General features: G+C 40.9%; 1 protein-coding gene across 1 annotated transcript in view; it reads left to right on the top strand.

Moving 5' to 3' along the window:
* PKHD1 (PKHD1, fibrocystin/polyductin) overlaps positions 1–17,083 on the top strand; it is a 443,492-nt gene that overhangs the window by 166,706 nt on the left and 259,703 nt on the right. The window contains 4 exon segments of the mRNA XM_027525460.1: positions 10,183–10,393; positions 10,806–10,825; positions 10,828–10,962; positions 14,386–14,577. Of these exon segments, the coding sequence (XP_027381261.1) occupies positions 10,183–10,393; positions 10,806–10,825; positions 10,828–10,962; positions 14,386–14,577 (558 nt within the window).

Below are 17,083 nucleotides of genomic sequence, written 5' to 3'. Positions count from 1 at the left end.
GCCTCCAAATATGTTCATACCCCAATTCCTAGAACTCATGAAGGTTTGGCAACAGCAACTTTGCAGGTGTGATTAAGTAAAATATTTTAAAATGGGGAGATTATCCTGGATAATTCAAGTGGGCCCAAGTTAATCACACTGGTCCTTATCAAAGGGATACCGGAGGAGTCAGAGGAGAAGGAGATGCAATGATAGAAGCAGAGAGAGGAGTGAGTGTTTGAAGATGAAGGAGGGGCCACAAGCCAAGGGATATAGGTGGCCACTGGAAGCCAAAAAAGACAAGGAAACAGATTTTCCTCTCAGAGCTCCAGAAGGAAACAGCTCTGCTTGAATTTTTAACTCAGTGAATCCAGTTTCAGAATTCTAACATCTAGAATCATGAAACAGTACATTTACATTTTTTAAAGACATTAATTTTGTGGTTAATTTGTTCAATCATTAGGAAACTAATACATTCCTTTATCATATGCTAATTTCTTATTTGATAGAGATACAAATAACTGTCTTTTATAAATAAAGAGCTTTTAACAACAAATTTAAGTTCTGGTGTTGGGTGTGAATAGACTTATCAGTGCAGTTAATGCAAATGACCAACATGAATTTATGTGGGGAGTGCTTGGGTGTGTTCACAGTGCTGTGTTCACAGGGGAGAGAGATTATTCTTTATTTTTTTGAGTTTTCTCCAATCTTCACCTCATTAGTAATCACAGAAATGCAAAATAAAGTAAAAGTGATTTTTTTTCCCTTAACAATCAATTTGGTCGATATTAAAAAGAAGTAGAATGTCTGAGGGATGGGCATTCATATATACTGCTAGTGTGCGTAGAGCATGTACAGTCTTTCTGTGAGACAATTTGGTAATAAAATCAAACAGCCTAAAACTAGGCATTTGCCTTGATATGGCAATGTCACTTTTAGGAATTTAAAGTAGTGAAATGATCATGAGTATGCCTAAAAATTATGCTAAAGAATGGTCACATCTGCACTGTTTATAAAAGGGAAATATTGAGAAAAAACTGAATATGAAAAAATAATGGATTAGTATTTAAAACAGACATTTAAAAAGTGATATACTATGATATTATCATGATATTACACAGTATATAATACAGATGAAAGATGCTCCTACTCTATTAAGTGAGAAAATTATCAAAATGATATGTACAGAATTATTATAGAATTTTTGTTTATACATATATGAAATGTCAACATACAAATATAGGGAAAGGATAGAAAAGATATATATTAATCTGTTGTAATAATTGGTGATGAATGCCTTTATTGTCATCTTGCTTCTCTGTATTTTTATGTTAAACATTACACATTTATTGGTTTTCTAAAAGAAACAATGCCATTAAAAATTAGGTCTTTCTTCACTGTTACTCCATTCCATAGCATAATCCGTAGTAATGATTATCAAAACAATTGTCTAGAAATATATCTGGGTTTTTATATATATAATATATTTGACCATGAATAGAAGTGGGTGTTAAAAATAAGTGCAGAAGCCTTTAGCTCTGACCAATGGATCTTGGTCCTCTTTCTATAGAACTTTCCACACTATTCTGTAGGGCCTAGGAGGCTCATTGTTCAACTGACCTGAAATCCTCACAGGAGCTGGGAACAGTGCTGTAGATATTTCCGCTTATCTTACATTATATGATTTCCTTGGTATTTTGAACTTTATCCTTTGATTCTTCTCAGTCACTTTTAAATCGTAGCACCAACAGTAAAGCTCAGAGTGGTTAAAAACAAAAGTTAGCCTTTCTTTCATAGCTCTACAAAAGGCCTTCAATCAGAGTAGGGCTCATGGCACCATCCAGGTAACCTTGGTTAGCCTTGATCTAAACCTTTCTGCCAAATGAATGGCAGAATTCTTAGCACTGGGGGCAGATGTAGTCCCAGGTCTCGTTCATTGCAGTGCAGAAATGTTTGCTGACCAGCTGTGGGTGAAGCCTGTTGGTCTGCGTCTATACAGGATGCCTTAGCCAGTACCACTGGAGATTACACCAAGGCTGCAGAAGGCTTTCAGTGCACACACAGAGTCAAGCTTGCTCAGGATTCCCCTGCCAGGGTTTGCCTTCATCCAAGAGAGAAATCACAGCAAATGTTTCTCAAGGGCAGGGAGAAATGTATCTGCAAAATGCTTCATTCCATCTCTTTGGTCTGCCAGATAGTCTTGTTTTAATGCTAATATCACAGTCTTCTAAATAAAAGGGATCTCCTCTAATTCACAAATAGTTTGATTTCAAAGAATTCTCTTCTAAGTTGATTGTTTGCAATTTGGAATGCATTTGTTCAAAGTTGGTTGAGATTAACACATACACATTACTATATGTAAAATAGGTAATCAACAAGGACCTACTGTATAGCACAGGGAACTCCACTCACTATTTTGTAATAACCTTTAAAAGAAAATAATCTGAATATGGATATGTATATATGTATAACTGAGTCACTGTGCTGTACACCTGAAACTAACACACTATTGTAAATCAACTTTACTCCAGTTTTAAAAAGTGCTGATAAACCTTGTGGTTAATGACCCCTCTTGGGTGGGTCCTGCTCACCTTCCAGGCGCATCCCCACTGCACCTCCTCAGGTCCCTTCCCTGCCATGCACCTGCGTTCTGGCCTTGCCTCTTCTATGGCGGTTATTTGCATGTGTCATGTTACTCCTCACCACTGAATACATCTTCGCTGCCTTTGCCTGGAGGGCTCTGCCCATTTTGTTCTCTGCTCAACTGTGGCTTATCCTTCAAGACCCAGCTCTGTTATCACGTGTTCTGGGAAGCATTCCTGGAAACAACCCCCTCCTCTGTGTGAGTGAGGTGCTCCATATCTCTTCATTGGTGGACCCCGAGTGTCCTTCTGTCTTAGCACTTAACAGAGTACATTTATGACTTTTTGTCTATTTCCTGTACTGTTTACGGACACTGGAAGACAGTGACTCTATTCCCTTTATGTCTTTCTTCCCAGTGCTTCACAGATGTTCATCTACACCAAAGAAAAAATAGCATTCATTGTTTTGCTGTGGATAATGGTGAAGCTGCATACAGAAATAGGGAAAATTATTTGCATATATTTGAGAAAAACATTTCTAGTCCTTTTGTGAGTTTCTTTCTGTTTCTATTATGTTGTGAACATGATTTTCATGAAATGATTCTTTCCTCCCTCCCTCCTCTTTCCCTCCCTTTCTTTTTTTCCTCTCTCTCTCTCCCTCCTCACCCATTCCCTTACTGATTTGGAAAGGTCTTGGCAGTTATTCACTTGGAATAAATTGAAAGATTGAAGTCCTACAAAACAACAGAAGATAATTAGTGATTTTAAAGTGTGTTAACCCACAATGATGATTTTCTTTCTTTCCATGCCTGTTTGGCAGGATGCTTGTCTGGGCCGGTGTAATTATGGATGAATGTGCTGAAGTGCTTGAACAATAATTTGTAGGAAATACAATTTTGAGTAGAAGTCATTAGTGGGAATAAATGAATAACTTGTTGGTTAACAGGTCAATGTTGAAAACCCAAATAGGTTAAACATTGTATTAACTTATGAGTCAAGAGAACAATCTTTTTTTCTGTAAGCATATGCATAAAATTATTGAGCTTTTTAAACTGTATTTTTATATATTTTTTGATTTGTGGTAAGAAAGGAAGAGGGCCACCTGACCTGAGTTTCTGAAGAAGGACTTCTTCTCAAAATTCTGTAGTGACCTATATGGGAAAATAATCTAAAAAGAGTACAAATGTGTATGTGTGCATGTGTGCAAAATTGCCTCAGTCGTGTCTGACTCTTTGTGACCCTATGGACTGTAGCCTGCCAGGCTCCTCTGTCCATGGGGTTCTCCAGGCAAGAATACTGGAATGGGTTGCCATGCCCTTCTCCAGAGGATCTTCCTGACCCAGGGATCGAAACTGCATCTCCTGTGTTTTCTGCATCGGCAGGCGGGTTCTTTACCGCTGGTGCCACCCGGGAAGCCATGTATTACTAATTCATTTTGCTGTACATCAGAAACTAACATTTTAAATCAACAATACTCCAATAAAAATTAAAGTAGTAAAAAAATCTATCACAAAGAGTTCTGTAAGGTGAAATGACTCACATTTGAAATGTGTACAATGCTGCCTTCATCAGAGAAGTCAGTCAGTGTACAACTTTTAAATAATATTTATAAGATAAAGGATATAATATTTTGCATATCAAAGCTAATTGGGTACAGTTAATATACAGTTATTTCCAGAGGCTAGAATTCCATTATGTGTCCAGTTCTTTGGTTCTGGATTCAGAGGAGCCAGTTTCAGAATTTGGTGCTGACATCTCCTACTGTGTGATTTTGTCTTCCAAGTATTTTTTTAACTTCTTAATCAGTACAGTCTGTTAAAAGGACAAAGAAAACAAAACCCAGAAAAGCAACAGTTCTTACTTCAGAGTAACACTGATTAGCACAGGTTGGAATTATTTTAAGTTCTCAATAATGTTCGTGTTATTTTTCAGCTTTTTACATACTGGATATTATATATTTATTGAGGTACATTTCTGATGGAAGTTTGTAGGTGGTTGTCTGGATGGCAGTAATCAAAATAGTTTAAATCCCTATGAGTTGAGTGCTAATCAGACTGTGCTAGAAATTGTGACATTTGTAAAAGAGACATGATGGAAGGCCTTGCATTCAAGGTGGGGAGAGAGATATATGTACCGTAACAATTACAGAATAACTTGATATGAAATACGTGGTGCTGACTATAGGTTGCATCACTCAAGTTTCTCCAGGCTCCCTGAACCCTTTCAGCCCATGATATTTGAGTAGTGATAACAAAGAATATTTCTGCCTGCTTTGACTCTCACAGAACCTCCAGCCCTTCGTCCCTGCCTGCTTGATACAGGTGTTCTCATGACAGGTATCATCAACTAGTCCATTTTCCTTCTATTTTGGTTTTCTTGATCATTGTCTTCCCTTCAGGAAGGTCCTGGGGCTTCCCTGCTGCCATTGTTTTGGGCACCTGCCATGGAAATACTGAGCACAGGGTACCAAGGGTGCAGGCTTTCATTGCTGCCCAAGTGGGCCAACCCCCAGGTGTGGAAATGTGCTGTGTTCCATGATGGAACCAAAGGCCACTAGCTTTGTCACTTGGGGTGCCTCCTGACCATCTGATTGCCGAAACTTTGGGGTGCTTGCTTCTCCGTGTTTCGGTCATGATTTTTTCCTCCTTCAGTACTTACTTATTGAACACTTATACACAAGACACTGAGATAGACATGACATGTGCTACTATGACACTGTGCAGATATAGTATAACTTCTGCTGCCATGTTTAATAGCAGAGATGGAGAACAGCAATAATAGAGGTCAAGCCACATGTGCTAAGGGCCAGAGAGAAGAGGGAGACACTGATATGATAGATGCTGAGTTTGACCTAGTTTGGAGGTCTCAGAGACTTCTCTGAAGGACCAGGTTGAACATCACTCTGAAGAATGAGGCAGCGTAAATTGATGAAAGAATCCCAAGCAGAGGAGTATCAGGTACAAAGTCCATCTAGAGAGTTCCCTCAGGGTCTTTCTTCAGGTTCAATCATGGGTCCATGAGAGAAAACCCATGTCTGAGGCATACCCCATAGCACCCTTGTCGTCCTTGTCCGTCTCTTCCTTTCATGCAGAAGAACTCAATCAGATGACCCACAGACCAGCCAGACATGCCTTGGCATGCCTAGTCCCAGATGTACACAGGCCTTTTACTCAATAAGAACCGCCCTATCACTGTGGGTCTATAGGAGTCAGTGGACATCAGCATGGGCTGAAACGCCTCCTGAAGTCCAATGGAAGAGGTGAGGCTTGAGCTACTCTTAGAACAAGTTGGGTGAAGAAGTCTGGATACCTGGTGGAAGGGACAGGACAGGGGCAAAGGGATAGAGAGAGTCAGGGATGATCTTGTTAAATGAGAAGAGACTTGATTTCCTGGAATGGAGAGTTTATTAAGGAGTCAGAGATGATAAAGTGGAGTTTGGTTATGGAGACTCTTGAAGGTCCAGAAGGGAATTCGCGAATTTGTTGCTGAGTACTGTAGGCAGATCATTGTTGTTGTTGCTCAGTCACTCAGTTGTGTCTGACTCTGCAACCCCATGGACTGCAGCAGGCCAGGCTCCTCAGTCTTTCACTGTCTCCTGGAGTTTGCTTAAATTCATGTCCACTGAGTCAATGATGCCATCTCCTGGAACTTGCTCAAACTCATGTCCATTGAGTCAGTGATGCTATCTAGCCATTTCATCTTATCCCATCCTCTATCTAGCCACCCTCTTCTCCTTTTGCCTTCAATCTTTCCAAGCATCAGGGCCTTTTCCAGTGAGATGGCTCTTTGCCTCAGGTGGTCAAAGTATTGGAGCTTCAGCTTTAGCTTCAGCATCAGTCCTTCCATTGAATATTTAGGGTTGATTTCCTTTAGGATTGACTGGTTTGATCTTCTTGCTGTCCAAGTGTTTCTCAAGAGTCTTCTCCAGCACTACAGTTTTAAAGCATCAATTCTTCAGCACTCAGCCTTCTTAATGGTCCAGCTCTCACATCCGTAGATGACTACTGGGAAAACCATAGTTTTGAGTATATAGGCCTTTGTTGCAAAGTAATGTCTCTGCTTTTTTAATGTGTCATCTAGGCTTGTCACCCTGCTTATTTAACTTATATGCAGAGTACATTATGAGAAACGCTGGGCTGGAAGAAGCACAAGCTGGAATCAAGATTGCTGGGAGAAATATCAATAACCTCAGATATGCAGATGACACCACCCTTATGGCAGAAAGTGAAGAGGAACTACAAAGCCTCTTGATGAAAGTGAAAGTGGAGAGTGAAAAAGTTGGCTTAAAGCTCAACATTCAGAAAACGAAGATCATGGCATCTGGTCCCATCACTTCATGGGAAATAGATGGGGAAACAGTGGAAACAGTGTCAGACTTTATTTTGGGGGTCTCCAAAATCACTGCAGATGGTGACTGCAGCCATGAAATTAAAAGACGCTTACTCCTTGGAAGGAAAGTTATGACCAACCTAGATAGCATGTTGAAAAACAGAGACATTACTTTGCCAACAAAGGTCCATCTAGTCAAGGCTATGGTTTTTCCAGTGGTCATGTATGGATGTGAGAGTTGGACTGTGAAGAAGGCTGAGTGCCGAAGAATTGATGCTTTTGAACTGTGGTGTTGGAGAAGACTCTTGAGAGTCCCTTGGACTACAAGGAGATCCAACCAGTCCATTCTGAAGGAGATCAGCCCTGGGTGTTCTTTGGAAGGAATGATGCTAAAGCTGAAACTCCAGAACTTTGGTCACCTCATGTGAAGAGTTGACTCATTGGAAAAGACTCTGATGCTGGGAGAGATTGGGGGCAGGAGCAGAAGGGGATGACAGAGGATGAGATGGCTGGATGGCGTCACCGACTCGATGGACGTGAGTTTGAGTGAACTCCGGGAGTTGGTGACGGACAGGGAGGCCTGGCGTGCTGCGATTCACAGGGTTGCAAAGAGTCGGACACGACCCAGCGACTGAACTGAACTGAAGGCTTGTCATGGCTTTCTTTACAATGAACGAGTGTCTTTTAATTTCATGGCTACAGTCACCATCAGCAGTGATTTTGGAGCACAAGAAAATAAAATCTATCACTGTTTCCACATTTTCCCCTTCTATTTGTCATGAAGCAATGGGATTGGATGCTATGATCTTAGTTTTTTGAATGTTGAGTTTTAAGCCAGCTTTTTCACTCCCTTCTTTCATCCTCATCAAGATCCTCTTTAGCTTCTCTTCACTTGAGGTATCTTAGTAGGCAGATACTGCAGATTAATGAACAAACAAGGGATGTAATTAAAAAAGAACAATGCACAATCGTTATAGGATTAAAAATTGTTTGTGGAAGGTCTAGCTCAGATGATTATTACATTCATTTTGACATTCTCAAGTTTGAGAATATTTGTCTGGGATAGCTCAGTTGGTAAAGAATCTACCTGCAATGCAGGAGATCCTGGTCAGATTCCTGGGTCAGGAAGATCCGCTGGAGAAGGGATAGGCTATTCACTCCAGTATTCTTGAGCTTCCCTTGTGGCTCAGCTGGTAAAGAATCCGCCCACAGTGCAGAAGACCTGGGTTTGATCCCTGGGTTGGGAAGATCCCCTGGAAAAGGGAAAGGCTACCCACTCCAGTATTCTTGCCTGGAGGATTCCATGGACTGTATAGTTCATGGAGTTGCAAAGAGTCAGACATGACTGAGAGACTTTCACTTTCAAGTTTGAGATGATGGTAATTCATCCAAATATTCATATCTGCTATATAGCTACAAATATGAGGCTGGCACTCATAAAACACCCAGACTGATCTTTTAGTTATACAGATAGAAGTGTGCTATTTTTGCAATGAGAGTGAATACGTTATGAGATAATTTTACTGCTTTCTAGAGGCTCTGAAAACATTTGAAAGGCCTTAAGTTTATGTTAATAGTTAAAAAATCCACTTCAAAATTCCCTGTGAATTTTTCCATTTATTTTGACTTGACTGTTATTTAGAAGAATGCTTAGTTGAAAAATATCTTTGTCGTGTCAAATTTTGGTTCTGACACATGTAGCTGCTTGTTGATAGGTGCATAGTAGGATGCTCTTTGCTTATTGATTATTATGAATTATTATTGATCACAGTGTATAATCATATTTTGCCATCATATTTTGTCGTTGACAGACATTTTTGATGCATGGTCGAGATGTTTCTGTGTAGACTTTGAAGAACAGATCATAGAAATTCACACATATATAAATATGCATATACACTGAAATAGACTTTATTTTATTTATTGTTCCCAAAGGTTAAAACATACAAACAGCAATAAAATTAAAATTATTTTCTTTAGACATGATTTATGTGTTAATTTTCACCTGCTCTGTAATTAGAAATTTTGAACTCTGGGAATTTTTTTTTAAGATAAAATTATTGCCCGAGTAAACTTCAGAAATTATATCATTAACCCGGAGACCTTTCTAAGCCTAGAACAACATTGCTGGTACAAGTGCACCGCTCTCCAACATAGACAAATAAATAAGGAGGGAAGTTTAAAATAATTTGAAAATGATTTATTGTTGGCCACCTCTGTAGTTAGAGAGTCAAATATTCTTACTTTAGTTTAACAAGGGAGGACAGGAAGCTGCTGTGAGCTAAAGGTAAATTATGTCAATTGCGAAGGAGGAGGAACTGTACCAAGGAGAGGAGTTGGGAGGAAGCCTTGTGTTTTCTGAGGTACTGCTCCAGATAAAGCCTGGAAAAAAAAATCTCTGCCTTGACCTTTGTTGGAAAAGGCCAGAGTAAACTACAAGTCTGACTACCTTCTTGAATCTTTGCTGGTTAAGGAGCAGCTTATGGTTTGGGAAGGGTCCGATAGTTGCACTGGAACCTAAAACAAACCCAGTTATTTAAGGTCACACATTCCACTTTTTTTCTGCTCTGCTTAGCCATCCTATCCCTAGATACACCCCATGTTAGAGTAAGAGGGGATTACACACCAAGACTTAGGTGGATCATTCTCATGGTAATTTTTATTTTTAGCTCTACTATCACCATTTGTACAGTGAGTTGAAGTCTTAAGTTTAGAAATTCGTGGTGAACTTATATCTTGGAGCACCTAATAGTCATTGGTTTTAATTTGGAAGAACGAGGTGATAAATTTTATTCTCAAAACAGTGTGATGCAGGGAAGGAAGAGAGAAGACTAAAATATATTGAGGGGTTGTTATGTGGCAAAGTCCACACTACATGTTTCATAGATATTATCTCATCAAATTGTCTTAAATCCCTAGGAGGGAAAGCTTTGCTGCTTCTGCTTTGTAACTGAGGAAAGTGAAACCCACCTCTAAGTATATTATCCAAAGGAACATAGTTAGAATGTGGCAAGACTGTGATTCAGCTATAAATTTATTATGACTTCAACCCTGTGTTTTTCACCCCATACCATTCTCTGTCTTGAATTATTGTCACCATGCAACAGACAGGAAAACTAATACGCAAAAAGTAATATAGTGATATCACCTTTGGTGATAGCACCAGTGCTTATAGAACCTGAAGCCTGATTTCCCAGATTCTTCTTTCACTGAAGTCTTTGGCTGAATAACATCACATTCATATTAAGTTTTAAAAATGTCTAAAGGCAAGTTTCCCTTGGACTTGCTTTAGGTTCTCTCCCAGAAGTAGTGGTCACCCATCTTCGAGCAGCTGCCAATGCCCATGACACAGTGTTGGCTCTGGAAGATGCTGTCGATTGGCATGCTGGAGATGAAGTCCTTGTCATCAGTGGGATGGGTGCTGAAGATGCCAAGCCTAAAGAAGAGATTGTCACCGTGGAGACTGTGCATAGTACAGACCTCCAGCTGAGGTCACCCTTGAGGTACTGCATGCCAGCTTGGCTCCATTTAGATGGAAGATGAGGTCTTAACTGTGTAGGTGACCAACACAGCTGGTCAAAAGACATTTGTTTGTCTTTCAATAATATCATTTACATTAAATCACAGTAGACATTTTGGCAAGAAAATTACAAAATATGAAATATTTGGAAGATTTAGACTTCTTAAATAAGTTTCTCTTGTAAGACTAGAACTTTTGTCTTTTAGTAGATGGTCACTGCAATAGTCATCATAGTTCCTAATTTTCACATACATGTGGCTATTTTTTACTCTTCTGTGTCTGAGTTTCTAAAGAATAAAGTCCCAGATGGAGGATTAGGCTAATTTAATGGCTTACTATTCATTATAAGACTTGGAGTGTTATTTTCAGATTTTTTTTTTTTTTTTTCTTTTCAGATATTCTCACAACTCCACAGAGAATGGGTGGCTGGAGAGCACCATGTTTTAAAGGTCATGCTGGTTCTACTCAGCAGGAGTATTACCATACAGGGAAATCTCACTGATGAGAGAGTGCAGTTCCTTGCTTCATGCCAGGGGGCCAGTGCTTCAGAAGGTAGAGAACGATTTGTTGGGAAGTCTAATGGGTGAAAAACAATGTTCTTACTATTCAATGATATGTGGTATGGTTGACTTCTTTTAATTAGTGTGTTCCTAATATAGTAAGAAAGTGAAGTTGCTCAGTCGTGCCTGACTCTTTGTGACCCCATGGACAGTAGCCTGCACCAAGCTCCTCCGTCCATAGGATTTTCAAGGCAAGAGTACTGGAGTGGGTTCCCATTCCAGGGAATCTTCCCAACCCAGGGATCGAACCCAGGTCTCTCACACTGTAGACAGATGCTTTACCTTCTGAGCCACCAAGTCCCCTGCAAACAAATGTTATCTTCTGAGAGCATGTTCGTAAGTCCAATTTGTAAGTTCAACCAAGCTGGCCTAGGCACTCAGCTCACACAATCGGCTATATAGTACTGTACTGTAATAGGTTCATAATACATTCCATACAAGTCATACATAAAAAAAGCAAGCAACCACAAAAAAATAAAGAAAACATTCTCAATCTCACAGTAAGGTACCTTGAAAAGTGCAGTAGCACAGTAAAAGAGCTAGCATATAGGGGCTGGCAAGAGCTACTGACTGGAGGAGAGAGAGGACTTGGAAGATGGTAGAGTTGAAGGATCATTAGCAATAGGAGACGGAGGGCAAGCTGCAGTTTCACTCATGCCTGACATTGACAGAATGCACGCTTAAATCTTTGAAAGTTTGAAACTTGAAGGTGTGAATGTAGGGGACCTGCTGTGTTCTGTAGATTTCAGAATGCTCTTGATAAATCATCATTTCCTCTCCTGCCCTCAACCCCCTTGTGAAAGAGATAGGCAACAGTATCTGCTTGAGAAATTAATTATTTCTTTGAGGAAAAGATATTCCTATTATATAATAAAATCTGGAGAGTTGAATCAAATTTTCAGGTCAGAGGTTATAATGAAATTGATTCCCATCCTTCTCTACAATTCTCAGGAAAAGTGCTTAATGCGAGAGTCAGCGATACAGGCAGCACGTTCTAATGAGTTAGACTTGGAAGGCTCTTCCCTCCCCCCACCATTCCCACTTTTGGAGTTTGTTTTCTGAGTGAAACTACCACATACTTTAAGTAAGTGGTTGAAAAAGTCAATCTATCTTCGAGAAGAATAACAGGCACTGAATCACACTGATGTACCTATTAAACATCTATTTCAGGGATGGTTAGTTTAGTAGGTTATGTTTTGGTTTCCCAGGCTGTAGATTATGAGGCTTTCACACGTTGGGAAGACATCATTTTTCAACTTTGGTCCAGAATGGTGTGGGTGTCAAGGATGACTCCCAGGCATGAACTCTGGATGGATGAGGAGGCTATTTATTGAGATGGGAAGGGAAACAGGTTTGGGGGGTGGGAGGGTAGAGATCATGAGTTTAATTTTGTACATGTTGAGATGCCAGGCCAGCATGTGACTGGAGATGTCTGGAGCCTGGAAGAAATGTCAAGTCCGGAGTTAAAGATTTGAGTCACGTCTATGTATAGAGGCCTGTGGGGATAATGTTGGTATATGGTTGGGTAAGAGGGACTTTGACCCTGCCCCCCACCCCCTAGTCATCTAGTTCACAATTGTGTCATTCTGAAAAAAAAAAAAAAAGTTTTCATCCAGTGGGTTGGAATGCAGTGACTGCTAAATTTAACATTTCTGCTAAACTGGCATCTGCAGTCAATTACAGACTCTCTTGGTAATTCTCATACAGGTATTCTCAGATCGTATTGTGCAAAACATGGCATTTAATCATGCTCCAAGGGAGATCATGCCTCTGGGTTTGGGCTATTATAAATCTGTTGTCTCCTAATGAAAAAAATAATCCCTAGTTCTACCACAATTCTTATATATGACTAAAAAATTCCAAAAATAAAATAAAATTCATAGACCTTCGTTTTAAAAATAACTTATCATTCACCTCTTCTTTTTATGGAGCTCGAATATGGAAACAACGTAGCCAAAAACCATAACAAGAGGCCTAGACGCTGGAAAATATGGCTCACTGGCATACAATGGTTAAAATGGTGATAAAATGTACAAATACCAAACACCTCTTTATTCACCTCTGATATCACTTTATGGCAAATAGATGGGGAGACAATGGAAGCAGTGAGAGACTTTATTCTGGGGGGCTCCAAAATCACTGCAGATGGTGACTGCAGCCATGAAATTAAAAGACACTTGCTCCTTGGAAGAAAAGCTATGACCAACATAGACAGCATATTAAAAAGCAGAGACATTACTTTGCCAACAAAGGTCCATCTAGTCAAGTTATGGTTTTTCCAGTAGTCATGTATGGATGTGAGTAAGACTGTAAAGAAAGCTCAGTGCCAAAGAATTGATTCTTTTGAACTGTGGTGTTGGAGAAGACTCTTGAGAGTCCCTTGGACTACCAGGAGATCCAACCAGTCCATACTAAAGGAAATCGGTCCTGAAAATTCACTGGAAGGACTGAAGCTGAAGCTTCAATACTTTGGCCACCTGATGCAAAGAACTGACTCATTGGAAAAGACCATGATGCTGGGAAAGACTGAAGGCAGGAGGAGAAGGAGATGACAGAGGATGAGATGGTTGGATGGCATTGCCGACTTGATGGACATGAGTTTGAGTAAGCTCTGGGAATTGGTGATGGACAGGAAGCCTGATGTGCTGCAGTCCATGGGGTTGCAAAGAGTTGAACGTGATTGAGCCACTGAACTGAACTGATATACATTTTCTGAGACTGACAGTAGATGACTGTTAGAATGATCCATAATTTTGTATTAGTGGCTCTTCTTCATTGGTTTATTAACCTGGATAATAAAGAGTTAATTCAGGAGATGATTTCTTCTCTATCCTGAGGTTAGTTCACCCTACCAAATGCCATGTGTCCTCACTAGGGCTCTGCTGTGACTGAGGCGTTGGTGTGGGAGTGGCTCAGTCATTTCTCTGGAGTTCTTTTCCATTTCTTTGATGGCATCATTGCTATGTCCCCAAACCATAAAGCAGCAAAATATTGGGAAAACCCCACTGGACAGCAAAGAGATATGATTACATTTAGCGCTCACATGTCTTCTCTTCAATTATCCACCCACCAGAGGGTCATTTTATTGCACACTCCCTCAGGGGGATCTTTTGGATTGTAATAAGCATCTATTTAGGTTGGGTTTCTGGGTTCTAGTCAGCCTTTTTGTGCTAATAATTAAGGTGATTGATTTGGGAGCTTCTGGAAATAATAGAGTGAAGGCAACATCATGTTCTAGTTATCAGATGTTTTAATTAATAATCCAAAGGGGAGAATTGAAGTAAAAGGGAAGTAAGGTTATTAAATAAACAGTCAGGGTCTGTCCTTTGTGCCACAGTGCCTTTCGTACTGGGAGATTTGATTAGAATCATGCTGTACCTTCTTCTGTGCCCCTTGACTTCATTCTGTGTCTCAGGTGATTTGCAGAACTGTTTGTATTCCAAGAGTGAGAAGATGCTGGGATCCAGGGATTTGGGGGCCAGAGTCATCGTTCAGTCCTTTCCGGAGGAGCCCAGTCGGGTCCAGTTGAAGGGAGTGCAGTTCCGGGACTTGGGACAAGCCTTCCATGAGCATGTGAGCTCCCTGATGCTGGTAGGAGCTATGAGAGGTGAGGAGGCCCAGGCATGATGTCTCATCTTTCTTCTTCTATATTCAAGGCTCTCTTTGCAAGGGGGTCCTGGTAGGTGGTATGTGGGAACATGGGGGATTCAGAGATGGATAACTATACTGTAGATCTATGGTTCAGAGAGTCACTTGGAGAGCTTATTAGAATTCGCACGTAGAGACCCTGTCTCAGACAAATTGTGATCCAAAGTGAGCCTAGAAAAACTGAATTTTTAACCTTCTGATTCTGGAACAAGTAGTCCATGTTTCCTTTTGAGAAATGTCACTATAGGTACAGCAGATATGGAGGGAACCACACAAATCCATGTTTTGAATCCTGCCACTACAATGTACTGGCTTTGTGACTACAGATAGATTGATATTAAATAGTATAAATTATCAGTCAAGGCTAGTGGAAAGCACTTTGGGAAGATGTCCTAACATAGAGGAATCCCCTGCCTGAGAAAAGTGGGGAGAATGGCTGAGAACCAGGCTCTCTTCCTGGGGAAGCAGACAGAGTATGCAGACCTTGACCAAACCTGAAGAGACACGAGGGAAGCAGCAGACATCCAAGGCAGGTGGGGACAAGTAGATAAAAAGATCAGAATCAGAAAGAAGAACATGACCAGATGTACTGATAAAGGCTCTGAAATCAAAGTTGGAGGGGTGTAGGAGCATCTAGGGTGAAATTCCAATGCCAGAGTCTGATATATGGAGTTGAGAGATGGGTACAGATGCTGAGCGATGAGGACAGCAGCCCTGTCGCAGTTACGCTCCCCTGCCCTCAGCACCTCAACACCCACACAGCCAAGCTCCAGAAGTCAATGCCTGACAAAGCACATCAGGGCATATGGGAGGTTCAATGGGGCTTGAAAAGTGCTAGAATTACAGCAGGCATTGACAAAGTAATCCATGAGGTCACTGAAGGCAGGATCCTGGCTAGCAGCACTTTTTTCTCACTTTAAATTATCTGCTTGCCAAGAATACCTCTCCTAATTTTCTAAGATCTTTTCCACCTTATTTATTTCTACACTCGTTAGGGGGATGGGTCCCTCACATGGTTCTTTCCCAAGTACATTAGGATGATCAGAATCTTTGTACCCTTCTTTCTGGTTCTTCGGTCTCCTGGTGCTTATAATGCTGAGGAATATTTGATGTGGGTCAGTTCCAGTAGAAGTGAGGGGAGCAGTCACATAGGAGTTATCAATTGAACATAATCAACAGCTCCCCATCAAAAATGTACTCAGTCTGCCTCCTCAACCTCTGCTTTAGAGTACCTGCACATTTATTTATTTATATATTTATTAGGTTTTATTTGAAAAATGGTTCAGTGCTTGGACTTCCCTGGTGACTCAGATGGTAAAGAATCCGCCAGTAATGCAAGAGACCCTGGTTTGATCCCTGGGTTGGGAAGGTCTCCTGCAGAAGGGAATGGCTACCCACTCCAGTATTCTTGCCTTGAGAATTCTGTGGACAGAGGAGCCTGCGGGGCTACGGTCCATGGGGTTGCAAGTTGGACAGGATTGAGCAGCTAACACTTTCACTTTCACTTTTCAGTGCTTAACCAAAGTTTGAAATCCATTGAATTAATACATTATCCCCTGTAGGTCTCTGTTAAAATGCAAATGTGTTTCCTGGGAGGGGGAAACCCATTAACCCAGAGGTTAGAAACTTCTGGCATGCTTGCCAAAGAATCCTTTATTGTTTCATGCCCTACGGGCTCTCATAACCTGTGTGGCCAGCTTGTCCTCAGTCACGGGAGTTAGAGGGTGTTGGAATCTTTGCTTGGTGTTTCCTTTAGAGGTTTACCGTTTCCTGAACTCATCCACTATAGCTCTGTTAACACATTAGTCCTTACTGGTTGTTCAGATGTACCATTGTATTCTGAGGGGCAAGCAGTGATGTTGTGGTGGAGACCTGGTCAGGAAAAGTCTGCAGCAGGCAGTGTTTCCTACATGAGTGGATGTGGATGCGCTAACTTATTAGTGAGTGATGTGAAGGCATATGGTGCTGGGATCAAGGCGAATCTATAGACCTTGTGTCTATGGAGACACTGTAGTTGAGATTTTTCTGCTGCTGCTGCTGCTGCTAAGTCACTTCAGTCGTGTCCAACTCTGTACGACCCCATAGACTGCAGCCCACCAGGCTCCCCCATCCCTGGGATTCTCCAGGCAAGAACACTGGAGTGTGTTGCCATTTCCTTCTCCGATGTATGAAAGTGAAAAGTGAAAGTGAAGTCGCTCAGTCGTGTCCGACCCTCAGTGACCCCATGGACTGCAGCCTACCAGGCTCCTCCGTCCATGGGATTTTCCAGGCAGGAGTACTGGAGTGGGGTGCCATTGCCTTCTCCGTGAGATTTTTCTAGATAGTCCCAAGGTCAAAGGTCAAATTATTACATAAACCAAAGCCATTTTTCTAATACTTCAAACATTTGGTATCGATATAATCTCTCTCCCTGTCTGGAAATAATACAAAGCTTCTTTTTCAGGATTTATAATTTTATTATCCAA

Source organism: Bos indicus x Bos taurus, chromosome 23 (assembly GCF_003369695.1).
Source record: "Bos indicus x Bos taurus breed Angus x Brahman F1 hybrid chromosome 23, Bos_hybrid_MaternalHap_v2.0, whole genome shotgun sequence".
Classification (NCBI taxonomy): domain Eukaryota; kingdom Metazoa; phylum Chordata; class Mammalia; order Artiodactyla; family Bovidae; genus Bos; species Bos indicus x Bos taurus.
Note: the sequence above shows the minus strand (reverse complement) of the source record. Positions and strands in the feature narration are given on the sequence as shown.